At 38.0% G+C, this 26,888-nt stretch overlaps 1 protein-coding gene across 1 annotated transcript in view; it reads left to right on the plus strand.

Moving 5' to 3' along the window:
* The window catches only part of PCDH15 (protocadherin related 15), a 1,410,242-nt gene that overhangs the window by 1,184,162 nt on the left and 199,192 nt on the right, over positions 1-26,888 (plus strand). Inside the window, exon 25 of the mRNA XM_063435339.1 lies at positions 3,313-3,453. Coding sequence (XP_063291409.1) covers positions 3,313-3,453 — 141 coding nt within the window. The remainder of the gene's footprint in view (positions 1-3,312; positions 3,454-26,888) is intronic.

Below are 26,888 nucleotides of genomic sequence, written 5' to 3' on the forward strand. Positions count from 1 at the left end.
TCAGAAATAGTAATAGTCACAGTAATAGTCACCTGCACACACAGATATCCCCCTAAAATAGCTATAACTAAAAACAAACTAAAAACTACTTCCAAAAATATTCAGCTTTGATATTAATGAGTTTTTTGGGTTCATTGAGAACATGGTTGTTGTTCAATAATAAAATTAATCCTCAAAAATACAACTTGCCTAATAATTCTGCACTCCCTGTATATAACATTTTTCTTATAACTTTGTATAGGATCATTCCGTATTAGAATGTCTCGTAAATTTGTATTTCTTTTGTAGCTGATGGTGGGTTTCTTGTTGAATATAGTAGGTAGTTGTTTATCTGAATCAAGTATGTCCCAATGCCTTTCTATGGATTTCCGGATTTGTGTGGATCCTGTATGGTAGGTAAGTGGTAAATACATTTTGGGTATATCAATACTTGCTTCCACTTGTGCTCCATTTGTCTCCTGTGTCCATTTCTCAACCGCCCGAATTTTGGCTTTCTCAAGTGCTTTTGGCTTATAGCCTCTTTCTTGAAATCTGCGGGTCATGTCGTTCAATTGTCTCTCTCGATTCTTCACGTCACAAAGTTATAAGAAAAATGTTATATATAAGAAACCAGGATGCTACAGATGTAGTGGCTGCGTCACTTGTAGCCACATGAACTCTGGAAACTCCTTCGCCCACCCTCATAGTGGGAAAAGAATCAAAATCCCACACTACATCACGTGCACTACAGATCATGTCATTTACCTAATAACCTGTCCATGTGGATTTTCCTACGTAGGGAAAACAGACCTCACCCTACGAGACCGCATTCGAGGGCATAGATCTGGCATCATGACCGCCTTCAGGGATCAAAAGACGGATAAACCGGTAGCAAAACACTATCTTGCAGCGTCACACAGACTTCCCACACTCAGATTTATGGCCATATATCATGTCCCGCCTTTACCTCGTGGGGGTGACAGATCTAAAATATTGCTCCAAAGGGAAGCATATTGGATTTTCACTTTGGACACTGTCACACCTCGAGGCTTGAACGAATATAATACTTATTCTATGTTTCTGTGAATTACATGCAAGCATCTCTGGCACTCTATATTTAGTTCATCTTTGTGTTCCAGTTTGTTACCAGAAATGCTGCCACCTTTGTTTAATGATTTAAAATAACTTGGCAATATAGATGTTTGTGGCATGCTTAGTCCTGACACATCCCACAATAACATTTGATAGTATCGTAACTATAGCTATTTGCTTGATTATTATGGGGTATAAAGCACTAGGATTTATACACCTATGAGATTACAAGTATAAGGACATAGAGGGTCCAATATCTGGGTCCCCAGTAGTATAATTTAACAATTGCTTTAATAATTGATTCGATGCTTCAAGGTATAAAATTATGTAACGAGTGAGGCATTTATCAGGCTATACAATAGAATTAAATTATGGCTTAATATTGTTTGTGATCAGGTATTCTGCAGTATGACATGTTGATATTTATTTCAAAAGTTTCATGGGTAATATCATACGTTTTAGTTATTTTACTATCTGTAAAAATATGTGTATTAAGTTTGCATTACATACTGGTACTTAGTATATGCTCTAGTTATTTACTAGTTGTTAAAATATGGGCATTAAATTTGCATTATACATGTATATAGCAACACATATTACAGCATAGGTATTTGAGTACTCTGAGAGTTGGATATAGCATAACTGTCCGAGGAGGACACAGTAGGACTTTTTATTTCACATGTTTTTTTTTGCACTTTCACTATAATAATTTTTCACGGGTGATATCACTAGGTTTAGTGTTTTACAGTCCTCCTTCTCCTCTTGGGCAGTCCAGATTACGATTTTTTTTTCACTCCTCCATGGGGTAATATTGATTAGGTTCGCCAATTACAATTGGCACTTTTCATTTAGTCACTGGGCACTTACGATCACCTGTTGATCCCCCCTAGAGCTGTTCGCAGCTCGCGGAATATACATTCCATCGGAGGCGATGTTTTGTTTTGGTTCGTTGCCTAGCAACGACGCACGTACACCCGTCATCACGTTCTATCACGCGGGCACACCGATTCACTTCCGGTTTTCGGATTATCGAGCGGCAGCTTTTTCTCACACACCGTTTAGGTAAGTGACTATTAGCATTTACCTATATATATGCATTGTTGTACACTGTAAGATTGATCTTGAAAAAGACCCTACAGGGGTCGAAACGTCGATTTATGATATTTTCTTCACATGTAACTCACTTCTTAGAATAAAAGCAAGTTATTGACAAAGTCCTGTGAGTGCACCTTATTACAATATTGGAATATTCATACCTACGCTGAGGTCTCCACCTAGGCAAGAATACTGCTAAGATTTTTTGAAAGGGTGAGTGCCAAGTTTATCTCTTTATATATATATATATATATATATATATATATATATATATATATATATATATATACAGACACACACACACACACAAACACACACATAAATAAATAAAATTGCATAAAACTCCCTGTTTCCATCGTCGTTTATGCTATCCAGTAGGGAAATGTTATAAATATACTGTTTCACTGTGATATTTTGAGTGCCTAAATATGTAGACATCATGCTTTCAAGTTGTTTGGTTTATCAAAGTCAACCTCTCTGATGCATCAATACATTGTTTCAGTTTTCAAATTTCAATTTTCTAGTACATGTAGAAAAGCAATCCTTAGAAATTAAATTAGGTTTCTCATGGCTTGTAATTTGTGTCTGAAATATGCTACGTGCACATTGGAAGAGCCATCATTGTTTAGTGAAACATCCCTTGAGAAACGATAGAAGGGAGGGTGGAAGGAGAGAGCGATAAAAGAAATTTACAACTGGGAAAAGTGATTCACATATAAAATAAAGAAAACCGGTTTGCACTTACATGCCTGAAATGATTAATGTTACCATCTTCTATCGGGTAGTGTTGTGACATTTAATTGAATAGAAATCCCACTGAACTGAGGTTCATTCAACACTGAAAGGTTTATTATTTGTATTGTCTTGCATAAAAAAAAAATCCCAGCCAGGCTTTTCAAGCCCACATTTTTGTCATCTGACAATTAACCTTTTAATCTTCATTTAACCTTCTTTAAAGTAGGATTTCAGCATTCAGAAATGCAAGTGCTTTAATTATCTATTATTTCACACAAAAGCATATTTTCTAATAAAAAAAAAAAAAAAGAAAAGCAAAAAGAACCCTAGGGACTCTCTTCAAGGTCATATTATACTCTAGATACATTCATGGTATCAAAAAGCTTATTTTCTCACTTTTTCTTTCAATAGGTATGTTTGCCATTGATAACATCACAGGGGTTATCTCTGTCGTAAGACCACTGGACTATGAAAATACTACAAGCTATCAGCTAAGGATCCAAGCCGATTCTATGCAAGTGGTTAGATTTAATCTACGAGCTGCTTCTAAAAGTAAGTTACAGATCATTACCCTTGAAAGTGGCATTTCTCTTCATAAATTTCAGAACATTTTGAAATAAAAGTCTATTTCTCCCTTCCTAAGGACAGTATGCCCTGTATATTTTGTGTGCTTTCTATAAAAGATCTGCAAAATATATAGTTTGACCTGTAGCAAAAACATAAAATATGTCATGTTTGTTTCACAAACACTGTAATTAGGGGAGATGTATAAAAGTGTTTATGTGGGGAATATAATGAATATATATATATATATATATATATATATATATATATATATATATATATATATATATATATATATATATATATTATACTATTTTGCACTGTTTTAATTTTGTACATAAGTATACGGGTGGTCTAATTGTTATTTAGGAATATTGTTGTAGATGATGTCTACTAAATGATAAAAAGTGAAAAAGTGTGCAATTTTTGGGATCACTTGATCACACTACATGTCTTGTCCAACTATTATTAGATACAATATGTAAAGGACCCTATAGTCACCCATACCACTTCATCTTATTGAAGTAGTCTGGGTGCAGTGTCCCTTTCCTTTTTAGTCCTGCAATGTAAATAATTGCAGTTTTTGAGTCAGACAACCAGTAGAGTATCTGCCTGGTTGGCAATGAACCTTTGGTCCCCTAAATGATCCTGGACATCCTGACGCTTTGCACGAGGACATCCAGAGTCAGTGAAATCCTGTAGGAAAGCATTGAAGCAATGCTTTCCTATGAGAAGAGCCTAATGTGCTTGTTGTGCTTGCCGCACATTATGCATTAGCCCCCCGTCGAATTATATCAGAGGAGGCAGAGCAATGACCCAGTGCCAAGGGACATCGGCGCTGGAATATGGTAAGTGACTAAAGTGTATTTTAACCCTTTAACTGACAGAAGGGCATGAAGGAACACGATAGAATCCCTTTAAAGTTTCTGATAAGACTAGGCTTTTTTGTGTGTGGTTGTGACCAATAAATAGCTTAGTTTGCCATTATGGGCTAGTGATGTGCCAATCATGTGGGCTGTAACTCCTGACAGAGTTAACATTGATTTTGTCTGCATGGACAAAACTAAGTAAAAATTACCAGTTTCTGACTGCAATGGCTATTCCCTTATTTACTAAAGCCCAACAGGGTTGCATTCTGGTCAGGCTGTTAATCACTTGTTATGTATTTAGTGTCTAGAGATTAATATAAGTACCTTCACATTTGAATCCTATACAAAGCATGGAATTTGGAAAACTCCCAAGGCACTGGCTTTACTAAAGTTCAGAAGTGAATGATAATCTGAAGTACTATTGCTTGTTAGCAGCACTAGAAAACAGCAGACAAATAGTTAAATATTTCTTGGAACTGCCAGGGTTAATTATGTGGCATTTAGTCAGTGCTTGTTAGTCAGATGCCCCACTGAAAACATGTAAAACTAAATATATAAGTGAAAAACTGTGAAGTTCATAGGGAGGATTTAAACCCCCTGCTTATAGTAACATGGAAAAGAAGTTATGATTTTTTTTTTTTTTAACTCCAGGCTTGACTTCGAAACCTTTGAGTCTGGATTTCAGCTGTCTGGCCCAGTTTACATTTGTTTATAAAAATAAATGTTTTTCTTTGGATAGTGTATTCATTAAATTGCAAAGAAGAGACCTCATCTTGCTTTACTACTCCCACGTTGGCACCCACACAAACTTTGAGAGGTGGTTAATTCATCCTATTTTGTCACTGATGGTTATGGTTAGTGTAGTGTCACACTGCTGGAGACTGTCACATAATCACCAATTCACAGTTCTTAATAAAATAGTTGTTCCAGGTTATTATTTGTAGAAAGAACATTTTTTGGGGGGTGTTCAGTAATAAAGAACCAACATGTTCTATTGCCTAGTTACTGCAACATATGCTCTCACACAAACTTTGAGTAACTGGTAACTAGTCTGCTTCATTTATCCTAGAGTGATTCCGTTGGTTACAATTAGTACATTGTCCTAGTGCTTGCCACTGACACTGAACATCAATTTGAATTTACCAATTTAAAGTTTGACAGGTTTTATTTTTGGTTAAAAGTTTGCAGAAAGAATATAAATTTTTATAGTTCTTTTTCTGAGTGTGTTAAGCCCAGTTCATACTATGCGAGTGTGCACTGTGCCGTCCGCTATGTGCAGTGTAGTGTTTTGTAAAGTCAAACATAATATCACAGTAGCATATCTACCAAGTACAAACCAATTTTGCAACACAAACACCATATTTGTTGAATTAACCTGTGTTTATTCTAATTTATTGTAGTAATAAAAACAAAACCGCCATCTTCAATGTTGCATCCTAATCTCAAGAAGAAACTGAGGAAATGTAGGGGAAGGGGTCATGTTCCCCAGTCATAGCAGTAATACCATGGCTTCTGAAAGTGAACACCCCTTTCTCAGCCATAAAGACTGCTGACACCTTGAGCCTTGGGATAGTGGGATTAGCAGAATATCCATTACATCTGATTCACCTCCCAGGAGGGAATTGGATTTCTATCAACCTTTCCGTGCTGCAATAAACTGTACTGTTGCTTCCACTGGCACTGCATCACCCCCTTCCCCCTCCCACTTTGGGAAATGTGCATGTCATTGGTGATGATACAACATGTCCCCTCTCTGGCTCCACCCCCGCCCATATTGGGCTGCTCTGCCTTTAAATGTTAGGGTCAAATTTTTGTCTCACTCTGGCTCTGGTTCACAAGGTACAATTGAATTTGAGACGATAGATTATTTTTCAGAAATAAAATCTGTAATGAAAATCATATTCTCACAATTAATTGCTGGATTCAGATGATTTTTTATGTAATATAAAGTTTTCTTTTACTAACTTCTGTGCGTATAGCATATGGTAATTGGCACATATTGATATGGTCACTCATTAATGTCCTGTTTCTTTTGTGAATCACATTGTAGGTAAAATTAGCTTTGAGTCAGTTCCTTGAATGCAAAGGTTAAAGTATATTTTCAAGATCACTGTAATTGTGAGCCATTTTGTAAAATAAATCACATTTAGTCGTAATTTATGTAAATCAAATAACTTATGTGGGGACTGGTAAATTTCCCTGATTAAAGCAATGATGATGTAAATTATGAAAATTCTGCTTACCCCATTTCAATTAAACAAAGTTAATGGAAAAATAATAATTGAGAAGTGTGCTAGTTTTCCAATTTAATTTGCTTGCTTCGGCTAACACGTATAAAGAGTAATTTGTTATGTAAAGGATTTCTTTAACTTCTTTTTGGCTTACCCAACTTTTTAGCAAATCTGTTTATTAACAGAAATTGTATTAAATATATAATTTATTACACTAGCTAATGCATAACTTATTAACCCGTGTAAGCATATTATATTAACCTTTTACTGAAGTCTATTTTAGATAATAGTTTTAAAGGGACACTGTCAATTCTGAACTGTTAGCATAACCAGATAGCTAACGGAAAATTAGTCCTTTATTAAAAAAAATTCTTTATGGATTCACTTTTCTTTTAATTTACATGCAATGCAATAAACACAGGGAACATATGACAAATAATGAATCGCTGCAGTGCTATACACAGTAAACATGCGCATATATGACCTTGCTGGGGAAAACCCAGTGAGCAAGTATTTTTTACAGAATTTCTCCATAGATGCTTGGGATCCTATCAGCATATATGAGGTAGTGGATATGATGCCAGAAGTACCCTGCCTCTGTTCTCTAGGGAAAAACTTTCTTGACATGGTTTGCCTCTTACCTGGATCCTATTGGGCACTTAGTTGCCAGTCATTCTGGCAGAACCAGCATATTCAGAGATGCAGAAGCTAAATGATAATCTGCCAAGTCAACAGAGTTATGAGCTCTGTGCAAAGAATATGAACATAACTTTAGTGAGCCTGAAACTCTAAATTCCGGCTGGCTAATAAAGTATGAAAATCTTCATATACTTGTTTATTTTATATTACTGCCAACAACCTTTAACGCTGCACATGCATTGTCCGTACACCATGATTACTTCAACAGACACAAGTAATCTCGGTGCTTGTAGTAACACATTAAATCTAGTATTCAGTGGGATGACACCATCCTGTTAATTATGATCATTTATTAACTTGATGTCAACCTGTACATTATGGAGTTTTTAAAGCGTGATCTGTCCATGAATACATTATCTGGCTATTGCTTTTAATTAGGATTTGTAAAAAAATAAAAAGCTAATTTAAACATCCATACATAAGGAATATTCTGAAAATTATATTTTGGATCTGGGCTTTTAACATCCTTAATGAAAACAAACCTTTTCAATTCTAAATGTCTCTCAGAGCTGGCGAAGAAACATTTTCTGAGCTGATCTGTGCAGACAGATTAGGCTAATATGTAGTGAAAGGTAATTAAGAGAAACAGTGGTAATTTAGTTAGACACAGATTAACACAGTAGTGTACGTTAAGTATTATTAACTATTGTCACATAAGTTTGTTTTTATTTTCATTTTTACCTGAAGGAAGTTTTAAATACTTAAGACGATTAATTCTTTGTTCTCAGTCCATGTAATCATATTAACAAATTAAAGAATATAGAATGTTTTAGCAACTATGTTGCAGCTCTACATTTTCAATTACTTTTGTTTAATATAGCACAATAAAAATATTGTTAAGAATTGTTCATGTTTGCATGATGTTGGATGGCTTTGCAGAATAAAAAATAATTTTAATTTAAAATTGAAAGAAATAAAAGGTAGCTATAAGATTATCACACAATTACCTCAATATTAGATACTAACTGGAAATATATCAAAAAAATACGGTTAGAACAATAGACTAGTAAAACTAGTGCAATAGTCAAATCTAATCAGTTCTGAACTTTGTTTTATTATGTATAATATGTGTTTTACTTCCACCCAGTCATATGATCCAGAATGGTATATTTTCACTTCATAGGATATATAAATTTAGTTCAAAATTTACATATAATGATTCATTTTCAAAAATGTTGAATTGTCTGTAAATCACGCATGCTGCATATTCTCTAATGGCAATATAATAAATCATTTAAAAGAAACTATTTCATAGCAGGTTTTCCCTACAAGCAAAGTTGAAGACCTAGATAAAGAATAACTCTCTACTGCAGTAAACAAAATCTCTGTAAATCCCAGTGTTCAAAATGAGATATATTTTAAATAGATTTTGACTCTATTAGAATTTTTTAGATGCAACATACTTTACTAAAAGGATTTTATAATAGCCGACTCTTTAGTGACCACTTTAGTAATTTGTAATTGTTGTGACACATTTTAAGGTGCTTCTAATTCCAATAGTTTTCTATTTCTGTTTTTTCACACTTGTTTTTTTTGTTTTTTTTTATCAACGCAATTCCCATTGCTCTTTTACTTAGATAAGAACAGGTATAAGCATACTTATATTAGGGGTACGGAAGTTTGAGCAAGATAAATAGATCTACTATTTTGGCACCATATTGCATGTAAGCTCTTCTTATCTCCTCTGCAAGTGTTTATCCTGATAAATGTGTTGAACATAACTGAATCAGATAAGGCTAGACAAGTAATAAGACATGTCATAGAGTATAACACGGGCCTTTTACATTTAAGCCAAGTGAGCTGTAAACCATCAAAAATATATCTTAAGAATACTAAAATATGTACGAAGATACTGCAAAACGTGCAACAGTCGATTCCAGCACATCCTATCCATGTTTTAAAATTAAAAACATGATTATAACTAGCTATATGTATGTAGTATTCATATAATTCAGAGTATCTTTTAATGTATACATGAATTATATAATAGAAATTTAGAGTTTTTATGCATTAAACTGTTTACCAATGGTAAAAAATATATATAATATGGAACATTAGAATGAAACTAATGACAGTTTTACCTATACTTCCTATTCACAGTAGGAAAGAGTGAGAGAGGGAGAAAGATATGAAAAGTAACACATTCTGTAGATAAATTGCTGCAATGTGTAAAAGCAATAGCAGTTTATTTAACCTTTGATAACAGAAATGATGTATTACTTTTAAAGGAATAGTCAATGTGATCACTTTGGTCATAGAAGCGCAATTCTAACAGTTTAACATACTTGGAAAATTAAGCAGCTGTGTGTGACACTAAACTCTAAAGTTTATAAGTATACTAATAAAAAAAAAGACAAAGTATTCTTATGTCTGTTCTTATTATCTAAGTAAAAGGGCAATTTGTCACAACATTTACAAATTACTAAAGTGATCAGCGCCATCTATTATGATAATCCCTTTTGAAAAGTGTGTTGTCTCCATCCAAATAACTGCTTTCTAGAATGTATTTTTTAATAGTTTCTTATAAATTAGATTATTACATGTTTAATATAAAAAATAGTGCATTTTTCTTTTTTATTTAGTGTGACATTTATCAAAAATGCCTGTGTCACCTTAAAGATTGATGTGATGATGAACGAGGCAGACCACTTTAGGATTCTTGATGGTCTATTACATCCTGGCTAGGCTGTTGTCAAGATTTTCTCCCTATATGATCACTACACACATTGTCATTATACCCTGACCACAAGGCAACCTTTGTACCAACAAAAGCCACTAGTAAACACAGCTGAAATACAATAACTCAAATTTTGGGCCCTGTTATATCCCCTTAACGACGAGTGACGGACAAGGTCCGTCACTCAGGGGAATGCGTTAACGCCGAGTGACGGACCTCGTCCGTCACCCGTTAAAATTAACCCCAGATCGCCGCAATTGCGGCGATCGTGGGGTTAATGGTGCTCCGGTCTGCCTCTGCATTAGAGGCAGACCGGGAGCACCGGATCCGGCTGCCCCAGTACATGTGCCCGCTCTGACAGCATGCCAGAGTGGGCACATGTGCTGTGTATACTCACCTCCGCCTCCCTGCACTTCCGGGTTCAGTGTGAAGTGCAGGGAGACGGATCAGTGTTGATCCTGCCCCCTGGTGACAAAAAAGTAAAATGTATTTAAAATCCCACCCCCCTTTACCCCCCCTTTACCCATTTTAATAAAAAAATTAACCCCTTCCCTGCCAATTGATCACTGACTACAGTGATCAATTGGCAGGGATTACATTTTACTATGATCTGATTTTTTTTAACCCCTGAGGGTTAATTCTTTTTTTTAACCCTCAGGGGTTCAATTTATTTTATTAATTAATTTAAATATTTTAAAATTATAAATTTAGCTAGCTGGGGAGGGTGGAAGTTAGTGGGGAATTGGGGGATTTAGGATTAGGCTAACTAGGGGTTAACGTTAAAAAAAGTTTAAAAATAAGCTTTAAAAAGTTAAAAAATTAAGTTAAAAAAAGTTTTAATAACGTTTAAGTAAAAAATTAAAAAAAATAAACCCTTTACCCAGTCCAAATAAAAATTAACCCCTTTCCTGCCAGTCGATCACTGCCTACAGTGATCAAAATACAGATCACAGTATTATACTGTGATCTAATTTTTTTTTTTTAACCCCTGACGATTAACTTTTATTTATTTTTTAACCCTCAGGGGTTAAATTTATTTAATTAACTAATTTAAATATTGTATAATTAAATATTTTGCTAGCTGGGGTGGGTGGGAGTTATGGGAAAATGGGGAATTTACTGTTAGTGCTGCTTACTGCTAGTTAGGGGTTAACGTAAAAAAAAAAGCTTAGAAAAATGTTAAATCTGTAAAAAAAAAGTTTTACGAAAGTTTAGGAAACTTTAAAAAAATGAATAATCAAAACAAAAGTTTAAAAAAATAGTTTTAAAAAGTAAAAAAAGTTTTAAAAAGTAAAAAAATACATTTAATAACGCTCATTACCACTACACCTGGTACAAGCTAGCGGAAAAATGATCCGACGCTAAGGTTCAAAATATGCCTTTTGAAATACCCTGGGATGTCTTCTTTAAGAAATGTTATGGCTTTATGGGGTATTTGGTTTATATAGCCTGGTAAAATACTCTAAAATGGGACATGGGCACAGCGTAAAAATGTAAAGTTTGAAAAAAAATGGAATGGCTGTGTCCCAAATGTGCCCCTCCGATGTCCACATATACCTGGCAAAGGTACATACGGGGGTATTTTTGTACTCAGCAGACATAGCTGAGCAACATATGAAGTATTATACAGTGGTAGTACACATAAGGTTTGCAAAATATACTGTGCAAACTCACTTTGTGTGTCAAAAAGGCAGAAAAAACGCTTATTACCACTACACCTGGTACAAGCTAGCGGAAAAATGATCCCACGCTAAGGTTCAAAATATGCGTTTTGAAATACCCTGGGGTGTCTACTTTAAGAAATGGTAGGTCTTTGTGGGGTAGTTTGAATTTAAAACCTGCAAAGATGCTTGGAAATTGCACATAGGCCCGGCGTCAAAATTCAAAGTTCGGTCAAAACTGATATGGCTTGGTCTCCTATATGGCACTGTAACTTCACAAAATAGTGCCATAGACATACAATGGGGGTGTCCTTTTACTCAGAGGACTTAGCTGAGCATATTTTGGGGGGTTTGAACTTAGTGGCACACATGAAATATACAAAATGCCCAGCAAAAATGCAATCCGTATGTAAAAAATGCACAAAATAATTTTTTACCACATACTTTGGCATGTAATGGTAAAAAAATGGGGGCATGTTAAGGCACAATATGCACCTTATGAGATACCCTGGAGTGTCTTCTTTTACAAATGGTAGGCCTTTGTGGGGTGTTTTTGAACAGTCAAACTGTTATAATACCCCAAATGGAAGCATAGGCTCATTAAATCCGTCTCTCAAAATTCTACTGTGAATACTGAAAAGGACAGGTCTCCTGTATGGCACTGTAGCTTCACGAAATAGTGCCATAGACATACAATGGGGGTGTCCTTTTACTCAGAAGACTTAGCTGAGCATAATTTAGGGGTTTGAACTTAGTGGCACACATGAAATATACAAAATGCCCAGCAAAAATGCAATCCGTATGTAAAAAATGCACAAAATTATTTTTTACCACATACTTTGGCATGTAATGGTAAAAAAATGGGGGCATGTTAAGGCACAATATGCACCTTATGAGATACCCTGGAGTGTCTACTTTTACAAATGGTAGGCCTTTGTGGGTTTTTTTTGAACAGTCAAACTGTTATAATACCCCAAATGGAAGCATAGGCTCATTAAATCCGTCTCTCAAAATTCTACTGTGAATACTGAAAAGGACAGGTCTCCTGTATGGCACTGTAGCTTCACGAAATAGTGTCATAGACATACAATGGGGGTGTCCTTTTACTCAGAAGACTTAGCTGAGCATAATTTGGGGGGTTTGAACTTAGTGGCACATATGAAATATACAAAATGCCCAGCAAAAATGCAATCCGTATGTAAAAAATGCACAAAATTATTTTTTACCACATACTTTGGCATGTAATGGTAAAAAAATGGAGGCATGTTAAGGCACAATATGCACCTTATGAGATACCCTGGAGTGTCTACTTTTACAAATGGTAGGCCTTTGTGGGGTTTTTTTGAACAGTCAAACTACTATAATACCCCAAATGGAAGCATAGGCTCATTAAATCCGTCTCTCAAAATTCTACTGTGAATACTGAAAAGGACAGGTCTCCTATATGGCACTGTAGCTTCACGAAATAGTGCCAAAGACATACAATGGGGGTACCGTTGTACTCAGCAGAAGTAACTGAACACATAATAAAACTTTGTACAGGAATAGCACACACCAACTTTACAAAATACACATGAGAAGTTCTTTGTTATAAGTTTGTGTGCGAAAACCCCCCAAAAACACAATTTTACTCCAATATTTAGCAGAGGTTGGCGGTAAAATGACTACGTAGAAAGTGTCAAAACAACCTTAGGTAAATAGCCTGTGGTGTCTACTTTATATAAATATATACTTTTGTGTGGCAATTTTTTTTTCTTTTATGGCTATTAGGCTTACAAGACAAACATACCAAATTTTAAAATCGCTCCACATAAAAAGTTTATTTTACTCCTTGTGCTTTGTGACCTGTAACTACCAAAAAAAAACTTAAAATCCCAGACACATTATATATTCTGTAATTCAGAACAACTAAATGAATTTATTTTTAATTACTTTACTTAACCTGCACTAATTATGTACACATTATTATTGCAAAAACTGTAAAAAAAACCACACAAAAATTCATTTTTTTGCATATTTCTGTATTTTTTTATAATAAATAAGCATTTATATATATATATGTGTTACATAAAATTAAAGCCCTTTCTGACCTTTAAAAAACGGTATATAATATGTGTCGGTGCAATAAATTAGTAAAATGCAAATTGCAGTTGAACGCAAATAGCAAAAAATGCAAAAAATGCCGTTGTCATTAAGTGAAAAACAAGCTTCTGAAGCTCTGTCCTTAAGGGGATATCCTCATACTATGTGTAATGTACCTATACTTTTTAACATGTACTAAATAACCTCATAATTGCTGAAGATTGAGCTATTAAAACAGATAATAGAAATAGTACATCAACTAAAGTGTTGTATAAAACGATTCATCTGTAATGATGCACTTAATAATTTAACATTCTCGTCTAAAAAAATAGAAGTGCAATTGTGCCCTTTTAAAGTTTAGTTTAAATCTATATCTCCAGAGCTCCGTGTCATTTCATCGCGTGGAACTGTAATAATGCTTAAAAGTGATTGCCAGTTAAACTGTAGATGGTATCGATTTGCATGAACTTTTTTAAGTATATAGACGTTATTGGACATGAGTGAATCATTATCATTATCAAAAAAGAATTGCTCGCCATGCTAAAATTAGTGTAACTCAATAGGATTACTTTCCACTCTGTTGTCTGGTGGTAGAGAATTGATGTAATAATACAAAGTTAAATGGCAAGTAATTAATGTACCACTGCAGAGTTTAAAGACAATGTAATGATAAACCACTTTGGGAATAGGTGACATTGAATGAACAGCCTAAAATTAAGTACCATTAAAATTACATACTACTTTGCCGTTATCTGACAGTAAAGTGATTCTTTTGTTACATGTCATTGATATCATTTAAATCAGGAAGCATTTAGAAGTGTGACTTTATTAGTACATGAAAAATACAGATGTTTAGGATGTGTTTTTTTTTCAATTATGCTCAACTAGTCTTTTGGATGGCTGACAATCATGGGAATTGGAGTCTGTAATAAATTCAGTTCTAGCTGTAGCTATAATTTATTTTATTACCCAATTTACTGCAAAACATAATCTAAAGATGGTTTAGATAGGCAATGGACATATTCTATAAATACATTTATTTGTTTAGCTTGCTTTCTATCATGTTCTGTGTTGTCTGCTATAGATGGATACTGGACCTTTATCATTACAGAACTCCTGACTAGAGTAGGAGGTAGGAAAGAAGGTCCCACTGCCTCACCATTATGCAGCGCTGCATGTCCGTGTGTTTCCAGACAAGGAAATGGCTTGGAAAATTCTAGTCGACCTCCCTTTAACAAAGCATCCATTCTCTCAAACTCAGAACTTAGCTGTCCGATCCCTCTGGGTTAGCAGCATCCACAGTATTGGTCAGTTATTACAGCAGATAACAAAAACAGTCCGATATCAGAAATGTACATGCATGTATGGGTTGCATGGAAGTGTACAGTAGGACCAGACCTCCTCAGGTTGTGATGCCAAAGCAGATATGAAGGTAGGGTAAGCACTGAAAAAAGAGATAAGTAATTTGAGTAGTAATTTGTTGTTTTAGCTCGACTGTGTGTGTCAGACCTGTAATTTGTAAGTTCAGTAAAGTTGTGAGAAGTATTGAGTAGGTATGAGATCAAGTTGTTTTGTTTTGGAAGGCATCGGGCTCTTCCAGATTGCTAGGATGATCCTTTAAATAATGTGAGATTTTGATAAAGTATGAAAGATATGATTTGCTTGCAAAAGGTCTCTCCCACATGTCCTTTGATTGAGTCCTTTTACTACTAATGTCTTCAAACTCATTTGGTGTTAACCCCTTCCTTACTAAGCATGTGTATACAAGGGATACATTTAACTTTATCCCTTGCAATAAAACGTATACAATGACTAGATTTAAAAGGACACTATAGGCATCCAGACTACTTCATTTAATTGTTTACATTGCAGTGCTAAGGCTGCCTCTAGTGGCTTACCAGCAGACAGCCTCTAGAGCAGGGGTTCTCAACCCAGTCCTCAGGACCCTCTACCAGTCTAGGATTTGGCGATTACCTGGGTGTGTCTAAGGTGTTTAGAGAAAGGGAAAAAAAAACACCTTAGACTCTAAGGTGTTTTTTTTTTTCTTTTTCTAAACACCTTAGACACACCCAGGTAATCCCTAAACCCTTGACTGCTAGGGGGTCATTGAGGACAAGGTTGAGAACCCCTGCTCTAGAGGCATTTCCTGCTGTTTAAATTTGTGAAATGACGCTAGATGACTGCACACTTTGTACTTTAGTGTGTTGTAAAACCCTATAAGAAAATATTGATTTAATGCATACTATGGGAAAGGACTAATGTGGGAAAGATGGATTCGACATAGGAATCAGGTAAGTGTTTAGAGGGTTTTTCTCATATTTTTGGGACTGCGGAAATAAACTTTTAAAGTTTGGAAAATAATGCAGGGGACCAGAGGTTAACCACAACTTGTATTGTAACAGGGTATTCATTCAATGCAAGTTGCAATAGTGTCACCTGGTAATTCATAAGAATACACAACAATCCAATGTTAATATGGTTTCTAATTAACTATTTCTTCAAATTTTGCTTCCAGAAAAAGTTCTAGTCATCCCCTTACTATTACAGAAGTCAGTTGTAGATTGCCTGCCTAAAGACCTTAGAATTTTAGAGATTGTTTTTAAGATGGTATATAGATGTTAGACTGCCCTTTAAAAAAAAAAAAAACATGCTAAACTGGTTTTAGTGATAAGAGGCAAATTATATTTGAATAGTTAGACTCATAGGTATGTCTCTGGAGTGTTGTGGTCCTTCTTTTACTAATTTCAATAGCGATGTCAACTGTGGGTGGAATTCATTGGCCAAGGTATTATTTGACATTCTGTCTATAATCAGGCAGCACTGACGCTGCAAATGCGGACGTACAGACTTTTAATGTTGCGATATCTGTGAAAGGGAGGGGGGGGTACCCAGTAAATAAGAAAATTACAATTGTTTAAAAAATTTTTTATAAAATGTCAGTTATATTTACAGATTTGTGGAATGTTGTGGACAAAAATCTATTACAACTGCAATCACATTTATCTTATGTATCAGAGCAAAATCCGCATATGTAGTAATTGCGTCAATTCAGTTCCCACAGTATATTTCATCAATATGCATTACAATAGAATCACATGATTCAAGATACAAATTAAAAAATATTTTCAATGAATGGTGTGCATATAGAGAAATGTATGTAATGTGATTTTACATACAAAAGAATAGAAGGATGGTGTCATGGTGATTACAGTGCATAGGGTGCCCCTTTAACAATTTTCCCTTTGTTAAAGAATCAAGGGATGCTATTTAACTGTCTATAAACTCCAAAGGGCATACAGTCATTTTTAGAAATATTGTGTATGACAATTTCACAGATGTGATGCAATATGGATCGCAGTCTGAAAATATTACTTCTTTTAAGAAAACTACTTGCAGGCTTTTGATCCAAAGTGTTAAAACATGCTACCTGCGCATAAAAAAGAAAGCCATAAATATTCTTTAAGATCTAAATAGCAGACATTCACACAACTCCTGCATTAAGAAACACAAATGAATCAAACCAACAGACAAAAAAGAAACGATAAAGCCAATTGATTTATTTCCCTAGAGCAGAAGACTACAATAATTAAGTAATGTTAAAGTTTATCAACTAAGTTTCTCCAATCACTAAATCACTATACACATACATTAAATGAAACTAAATGTTTATTTATCTTAATATAAAATCATAACTGAACTTCTGAGCACATTGTAAAACAAATACAGTCTAGTTTAACCCCTTAAGGACCAAACTTCTGGAATAAAAGGGAATCATGACTTGTCACACGTCATGTGTCCTTAAGGGGTTAATATAGATTTATATAGTCTAAAACAACAATATAAAAAAGGAGGCACTCTTGAAACCTCATCACTACAAATTTCTGTTAACCCAATACAAAATGTATTAAAAATGCTGCAATATTCGACTATTTTAAATACATCTTGCTGTAAGCTACGTGGCATGTGATATTTATTGGCCTTTGGTAGATCTAGACACCTAATGATTCTGCTCCTAAATCTATTCTTCTGACAGGCCCTGAAGGTATAATAAAAGGTACTCTTCCTTGCTAGCCAGCTGTACCAGATAATAAAAGTGTACTAAATGTTTATTTTTAAAGTGAAAAGTTATTTCTCTACCAAAGTATTTGATTACATCTTTTGTGCACTAAATCTGTTGAGTGTCAAAATAAAGGTATAAGGATGTGTCCTCCTGTTTAGAAGCAATTGAATTCCAGATCAGTAATTCATGCTTTGCATATTTTCATAAAACAATATGGATAATTTTACTTTGCTTATTTGCTGTGGTATTCTTGAAATATTCTTGATTTGATTTATATGTAGGTTAAAAATTACTTTTTTCCCCCTCTATGCATACTTCTATACACATCTGAAAAGTATATCATCTGATCCCTACGTACTCTACTGAATGAACCCTTTGAACAATGCCTATATAACATTCAGTTTGGTTAGAAAAAATCCAAATAACAAATGACTCCCCTAGTTAATAACAGCTATGAATAAAAGAAAATAAACACTTTTATTTAACGCCAAATGCAAGGCTATCCAGGGATAATGAATTGCTCGTTAATTTTTGCACCCTAACAATAATTCAATATGACATTTCAGAGTTACTCAAAATGTGCTCTGCATTTGTTTTACAAGCTATTCCCTGTATATACCAAATATAAATACTTCCCTCTCTTCAATATTACAGCCAAAACAATGAAACTGTAAATTATAGCTCCCAACCCCCCAAACATGAGCCCAGACTTCAGGAGCCCAGACTCTTTCCTGAAGTCTGGGCTCATGTTTGGGGGATTGGGAGCTATAATTTACAGTTTCATTGTTTTGGCTGTAATATTGAAGAGAGGGAAGTATTTATATTTGCTATACACTGCTCCACCTATTTTTGTTGTATCATATTATTGTATTTGTGAAGGTGAAGGGGATACCTCACTGGTGTGTTGAGCAGCTTTCATTCTCTGGGACGTACTTGTTTGTGTGTATATTCCCTGTATATAACATACAAACAATGTTTTAAATCCATAACTGATTTATAAAAACAAAATAGTATATATATATATAAGTATAAAACTGTGACCAAAAGTGGGCAGCAACATACATAAAAAGAGCAGCTTTATCACCTGAGATTCAAAACTTCAAATATTGTATGTGCGCTCCAAATAAATAAATGAAATGGGAGCAAGTAGATAAACTGAATAAAAATTATATACCTTAAATAATAAAAATCAGCTTAATAAGAACAACTCATGAAATAGATTCCCACAATCAAGGTAGATCTGTTCTGGAATAATAAAAATCTAACATAAATCACAGTATGCAAATTGCCCAAGAAAACGAGCTTGGTAGAGGGACCAAGAGTTTTGCTTGGTGACAGAGGGACCCAGAGTGTGGTGAAAAGGGGCTGTGGTGCTGTGAATACTGTTAGGTGTTTTGTGATCCTGGATCAATCAACTGACTGACACCTGATTATATTTAGGAGCAGCCAGCAGAGGGTTTCTGCGAAGATGTCAAATAACTTTTGGCTGCTCCTAAAGCCGAATGTGAGCTGGGTAGAGAAAAAAATACTTATTCCTCTATTTAACATCATGCAAGTGCCATAGTGAAGGGTGAATGGGTAGCAGTTTAAAGGCGTTTAAGGCGTTGGTTATGACTGTCTTGCTTAACCATGCCTTACTACCTGCTGAAATAATAGCCTCCATGGCATCGTCAAATTTGGCATATTGCAGTGAGAACTCCTCAGCGGGTATGAGCGAGTTGATCCTGGGAATGGAGGAAGAATGTGGTGCAGAGAGGTCTCTAATCAAACGCTTTTTATTGGAGTATTTGTGAATGGCTACCCCGATGGGGTTGGTACTAGTGATGTCCCGAACAGTTCGCTGACGAATAGTTCCTGGCGAACATAGCTTGTTCGCGTTCGCCACGGATGGCGAACATATGCAATGTTCGGTCCGCCCCCTATTTGTTATCATTGAGTAAACTTTGACCCTGTACCTCACAGTCAGCAGACACATTCCAGCCAATCAGCAGCAGACCCTCCCTCCCACCTCCTAGACAGCATACAATTTAGATTAATTCTGAAGCTGCATTCTTTTTTTTTTTAGACAGAAGTGTGTTATATTTGAGCATGCTAGGCTGAACGTGCGTATATCATGGCTAGTTGCACTGAGGGTACGAGTATATAGCAGTACATTGTTGTGAAAGATGGCTGTCATGTTTAGGGTGTAGCTTGCATGTTATCAACTGTGTATTTATATCAGCAGCTCCACCAATAGTTATAAATCAAGTGTGAGTTGCCCCATGAGATGAGACTAGTGAATAACATAATACATGAACGGTTAAGGCATGTAAGGAACTACGACAATAAACTCTTTAGGAGGTGAAATAATGACATGTTTAAACGCTTGCTACTTTACGATTAGTTAATGTGCAGAGAGCAGTTCATGTGATCAAAGGCATGGTGTGGAGGATTGGTTATAGTGGGACATGCTTGGAAGGCTGCTGTTTACTGCTTGTGCTCATCCGATCCCTTCTGGGCGCCAGGTGCAGACCCTGGGAGTCCCTGATACCTGGAACAACAAAGGCAAGTCTCTGGCTGAGTGCCGGGTTCGTGGCTTGAGGTGGTGGAAGCTTGTTTTGTCGGGTGGTCGGATCTGTCCTGGTGGTGCTTCATGTCCAGTGCGGGATTGTGGTGGCTTAAGGTGGAGGCGAGTGCTTGACGTGGGGCAGGCTCTGCATTTCAGTTTGTGCCTCCAGTCCCGTCTTCGACGCCTTTTGCGTTGGTGGATTTTAATGGGGACTGATTCGCTTAGCTGTGGTGGAGCTTGTTGGGGCTGTGGTGGAGCTTGTTGGGGTTTCCTGCTTGTTATTTGCTTCCAAAATTGATTAAAGATTCTGTCTAGCTTAGACTCAATATCCTGCGATGCTTTGCTGGTACCAGGAGGACACGCGGCTGCCGCCATATTTGGAGAGTCGCAGATGAGTATGTCAGCCTGGGCGGCTGTGCTCTGTGCGTCCATTAGCTCCAGACAGCCTCTCAGGGGTGGACCGGGATAACGGAGCTCCTGCCGGGAAGTAGCTGATCGTCCGCCTCTCCCGCCCGGTGAGCACCAGGCCACACTTGCCCCGCAGAGGTAAGTAAGACTCTGTCGAGTTGCTGACAGCTATTAAGCATGTTGGGTCGGTCAGGTAGGAGCAACATTGCTGGGTCATCCCCTTCTGGGGTGAAATTTGCTTGTTGATAGCTGCTTAAAGTGTGATATTGAGGGAGCTCACATGAAGTGCGTCTTTCCTCCATGACAGCTAGGCCCCGCCCCCCGTAAGCTGCATTCTTAGTGAGAGGAGGGACAGTGTAGCTGCTGCTGATTTAATAGGGAAATCGATAGCTAGGCTAGTGTATTCAGTGTCCACTACAGTCCTGAAGGACTCATCTGATCTCTGCTGTAAGGACAGCACCCCAAAAAGCCCCTTTTAGGGCTAGAACATCAGTCTGCTTTTTTTTTTCCCTGTGTAATCTAATTGCAGTTGCCTGCCTGCCAGCGTGTGTATCAGGCTCACAGCGTATACTGTGCCCACTTGCCCAGTGCCACCACTCATATCTGGTGTCACAATAGCTTGCATTTAAAAAAAAAAACTTTATTGACTGTAATATAATAGCAGTCAGTTTCCTTCACACGTGTGCGTTTTAGGGCCTGCCAGGGCAGTGTCACACCAGTGCAACTCATATCTTGTGTAACAGTAGTGTACATTTAAAAAAAAAAATAATAATACAGGGGGCTTGTTGTCACCTTTCGGGGACCCTTGGTGTTGTACGCGGCTGGGTGGAGGAAGAGACCTTCAATGACATCAGTGAGGACAAGGAACAGGACATGGCTAGCTTGGTATCCAACCTTGTGCAAATGGGGAGTTTGCGGCTGTGCAAATGGACTGTTTGCGGTTGTTTGCGGTGCGTTAAACTGGGAGTTTGGTCTGTCACTGTGAAGCTGGCGTAACCCTTACACTACCTGATCGATACAACATCATACCTGATGTTTTAAAGCATGTTATTCCAAACAATTTAGGAATGTTAGGTGATTTATGCCCTTTATGGATTAAAACCAGACTCTGCATCAACTATGTAATTTTCCATGGGAGTTTTGCCATGGATCCCCCTCCGGCATGCCACAGTCCAGGTGTTAGTCCCCTTGAAAAAACTTTTCCATCACTATTGTGGCCAGAAAGAGTCCCTGTGGGTTTTAAAATTCACCTGCCTATTGAAGTCTATGGCGGTTCGCCCGTTCGTGAACATTTGCGGAAGTTCGCGTTTGCCGTTCGCGAAGGAAAATTTTATGTTCGCGACATCTCTAGTTGGTACGCTAAAATGAGAATGATGAAGACAAGAAAGGGCCGATAATGAAACCAGCCTTGATTTCCATGGACAGAAGGTGGTCCACCATAGTGGGTCATTGGATGCAGATGATAGATTAGGGCATTCGAGTGTACCTGTGGGGATGGCGATAAGGCCCGTGTTAAACCCTAGTGAGAAACCTGTCACCGGATAATCTACCAGATGCCAAGCTGGGTGTGAATGCAGATAGTAATCCACTATGTCAATGTTAACCTCGGTTAGTCGTTTCTTTGGTGATAGTCGGGCTGGACATATAGACTTGGTGTGAGCACTGAAGCAAATGGAGCAGATGTGCAACAACCTGCATGCAGTGAAACTGTATGCCTCCGCATTAAAGCTATTGCACAACTGCGCCACGCCCAGGAATGAAATGGGTCTGCCCAGCTTGTCCCTCTGCCCACCTTCCTGTCTTGTGAGTGGGGTGAAGGAGTGGTGAAAAGTGAAAGGGTCTGCCTCACAAGGGCACAAGTTGGTGGAGTGAGAATTGGAACTACGGGTGGCACAGGACTGGGGCCTCAAGCCGGCAACGTGACAGCAAAACTGTTATGTGTCTATCTGACACCAGAAAATTCTTATGTTGAACTGTGCCAGATAGTAGCTGCCCTGGTCGACACTGACTTATGATAGTCATAGAATGAGAACCCTCAGTACTTGCCTAAGTCAACTACCTTGTGCATGTACGAGTCGAGCTCTACCCTCCTATGTGGGTACCATGCAGAATAACATCACGATAAATTCCAAAGGTGATAACAAACTGGGAGAAAGAAAGTTTCTTGTTAAGTTGAGGATATCTGGCTTTTAAGACCACTGAAATGTCCCCTTAATTATAAGCTCTATTCTCTAGGATGTCTTGAGAGGCTATAAGTAATGACACTAGATTTGCAACTTTCTGTCCAGAAGTTCCTTCTTATGGAAGCTGGAACAGAGGGAGCCGGATGACACATATGGGGTAGTGATAGTTGTTGGTGGGGGAGAGGGAAGGAGGGGTATGCCAGCCTGAACAGCAGAGACAACCAGGGGGGAGGGTCTGGGGGGCCTGTCAAGTCACCTGGGGTGGTTATGGCCACTTCCATTTGTAGCAGCCTGTTCATTGCATGGAGAATGACCAAAATAGCAGTCAGGTTCTCCTGGGTGGAAACTGAGGTGTTAGTTGACATCCCTGTCGAACTAGTGCCGGGCCTGAGTTTGTTGGCCTGTGCCATCAGGAACCTGAATAATTCTGCCTTTCTAGTGGTAGCTGGAAAAGGGATACCCCTGAGACTGCGCTCTGCTGATATTTTGGAATAGCCCAATCTATCAAGGGATCTGGGGGTAGACGGGGTAGATGGGGTAGACGGGGTGAGGGATTCCTCTGGAGACCCAGGCCTGACTGGTGTGCTGGGTATTTCATCCGACGGCAGATCGATGATGGGGATGGATTCATGTGACATTCTGAAAAAGAAATAATGATTTGAATAAGTAGGGTGTAGTGAAGGGGGGAATGAGACCTTCGAAGAACTGGCCTGCTAACTAGTGCCGAGGTGAAGAATTTAACTAGAACCAAGTGATAGTTGAAGCCCTGCTAGTGCCAAGTGGTGATGAGAGGCTCTACCTATGATTTTTGCTGAGGGGATTTGTGGCCACTTAAACATGGTGGCAGGATGTTTACCTCTCGGTGAGATTCAAAATGTGTGCCCGTGACTTGGGAATCCCTAGCTGTAGCCCTAAAGAAGGGCGAGTGAGGTGGCTAACTATGATTTGGTCGTGGGGCTGAACCTCCGTGTTGAGGTGGGGAGTAGACCTCGCGGGACCGGTGTATTACTTAGGATAGCTAAGGCCAGCGCCTAACCCTAAATACCAGTTCTCCAACCTGATGGGCTTGTCTCCTTGAATGATGTACTTGAACATATGCAGATACTAACCTTGAGTATTGGTCCTATTGCTTTGGACACTTCCTGAGGCACATGAAGTCTTTAATATATATACTTACTTCTGAAGGGAACAGGTCCGGCCAAGGTATCCCAGGGGTAAGATATATGCTAGTGGACCCTAAGCGTGCCACTGGTATGCCTGGTGTAAAAATGTCGAACATATGGATAGGTGTGTATCAATGATACTGTAACGTAAGAACCCGTGTAAGATGAGGAACCTGAACATTGGTCCGTAATTAGAGACAAGCCCCTGGGTTCCCACAATTGTGAATTCAAATGATAAGAAAGCGGAGTGAGGCCTTTAGGAGAAATGTAATCGTAGTGAGTACGATTAACAATACCTGGTACTGAAATATGGGATACCAGGTGGGCTGTTAGTGGTTGATGGCGTAGAACTTGGCAAGACTGTGATATCGACGCAGGTCTAAGTAATGAAATGTAGAAACGAAAGACAAGCAATGTATCATAACAATTAGTAGTAGCAAAATGGTGTTGGTTTAGGAGGTGATTGTCGTAGAAATCGTAGTGCAGGGTCTTTGCCGTGGCCCGTTTAGAACCCACCTTAGAGGGTGGGAGGGAAGGGGTGGAGGATGAATGAGGCCGTGGAGGCTGGATGAGGCCTCAGGGGAAGACCAATACAACTGGAAGACAAAAACAACTGGTAAACCTTCTTACCTCATACAGTAATACAGAATACTGGGATAACACTTCCTGGAGACTGTTAGAAGGAAATGTAGTAGAGCCTAAAAACATACGCATACTATGTATAACGAACCAGTATATAGGGTTTTAGGAAACAGATTTTGCAATCGTGCTTATGGTCTGTAATGAGCCTGTTGAAAAGGAACTGTTAGAGCTTAACCTTTAACATGCCAAAACAAAGATAATGACGTAGTGTAACGGAGCAAACTTAGTTATGCAGAAAGACTAGTTGTGAATTAGGGAAAGGAAATTAATTTATAATATGAGAGACTAAGTTCTAGCAGGAGTAAATAATGGTGCCGAGAGGTGTATTTAGTATACTTTACTTATTAAGTGATTATGGCCTGACCGTGCCTCTAAGAAGATTTCCCCTGTGTAAAAATTATGTGTCCCATAAATGTATATGACCATAGCCGAGGAATAGTGAAAAACAGATTGAATATATATTAGCCAGTAGTAACTGAAGAGCCATATGCTTAACACATTAAAATATAGGATGCAGAAAAATGTGAAAGGTGAGTTATTTCGTTTAAACGAATGACATAACAAAATACATTTAATAACATATTAGTGAATTTAAACATTAAAGCCTCCTGCGTTCGGCTAGAAACGAACGAACGGAGAGTACTATAAGCAGAAAAATACCTGTGGTCAGCTAATGGACCACACAAAAGAATAAACAAAAGCAATGTACATTGCGGTCGGCTGTTTAACCAAACAAATTAATAGAAGAACGTGAGTATGTTAGTGAGGTCAGCAGTTTAGTTATGCGAAAGGACAAACAAAGTTGTGTGTACTCTGCGGTCGGCTGTTAGCCGCACGAACCGCAGAAGTACACGAACGGGTGAATATGCACGAATGGGTAAGTATTATGAAGGGAGCCTATCCCCGGGTTTTTAGGCCTGAACGTGGGAAATAGCTATTTCCCACATTAAGCTTACGTAGACGTGCCGGTCTCGTAACCGGAAGTTGGGTAGCGATATCGGTTAGAAACCGGTTGGCAGGCACAGAAATCGGAGGCAGGAGAGCTGCTGGCGACAAACTTCTGCTAGAGGCTGGAAACTGGAAATCAGGAAACTGTGTCTTTATTAATCACACTCAGCTTACATCATATCGATGTTTCAGTCCATATTAGGACTTTGATCAGGATAACCCGATCAAACCATACTCAAACCATACCCAAACCATACTAGCTGAGTGTGATTAAATACACTTTTTCCTGATTAAGAAGTCCAGCGTGTGCTTTTCTTCGTAGATATTTATGTAAACTTGGCTGAAGGAGCACTGTGACACATACATCTAGTGATGTACCGAACTGTCCGCCGGCAAACAGTTCCCGGCGAACTTAGCGTGTTCGCGTTCGCCGCGGCGGGCGGACACATGCGCAGTTCGATCCGCCCCCTATTCGTCATCATTGGGCAAACTTTGACCCTGTGCCTCTCGGTCAGCAGACACATTCCAGCCATTCAGCAGCACTCCCTCCCTTCCACACCCTCCAACCTCCCTCCCAGCATCCATTTTCGATTAATTCTGAAGCTGCATGCATAGTGAGAGGAGGGAAAGTTTAGCTGCTGCTGATTAGATAGGGAAATTGATAGCTAGGCTAGGGTATTCAGTGTCCACTACAATCCTGAAGGACTCATCTGATCTCTGCTGTAAGGACAGCACCCCAAAAAGCCATTTTTAGGGCTATAACATCAGGCTGCTTTTTTTTCACTGTAATAGAAGAGCAGTTAGTTGTGTGCAAGCGTCTGGGTGTCAGGCCTACTTCAGCGTGTGCTCTGTAGACCTTTTCCAGCGTGCTTTGACAGTTGCCAATCATATTTGGTGTCTCTTTAGCGTGCTTTTACAAAGAAAAAAGGTTTCTAGTGTAAGCTAATAGCAGCCAGTCAGTGTCCTTCAAGCGGCTCTGTCAGTCCTTCCTTCAGCGTGTGCCCTGCACAACCCTGCCAGCGTACTTTGACAGTTGCCACTCATATCTGGTGTCTCTATAGCGTGCTTTTACAAAGAAAAAAGGTTTCTAGTGTAAGCTAATAGCAGCCAGTCAGTGTCCTTCAAGCGGCTCTGTCAGTCCTTCCTTCAGCGTGTGCTCTGCAGAACTGTTCCAGTGCACATTGCCAATCATATCTGGTGTCTCTATAGCGTGCTTTTAAAACCAAAATTTATTTTTCACTGTTATAGATTG

This window comes from Pelobates fuscus, chromosome 10 (assembly GCF_036172605.1).
Source record: "Pelobates fuscus isolate aPelFus1 chromosome 10, aPelFus1.pri, whole genome shotgun sequence".
Lineage (NCBI taxonomy): Eukaryota > Metazoa > Chordata > Amphibia > Anura > Pelobatidae > Pelobates > Pelobates fuscus.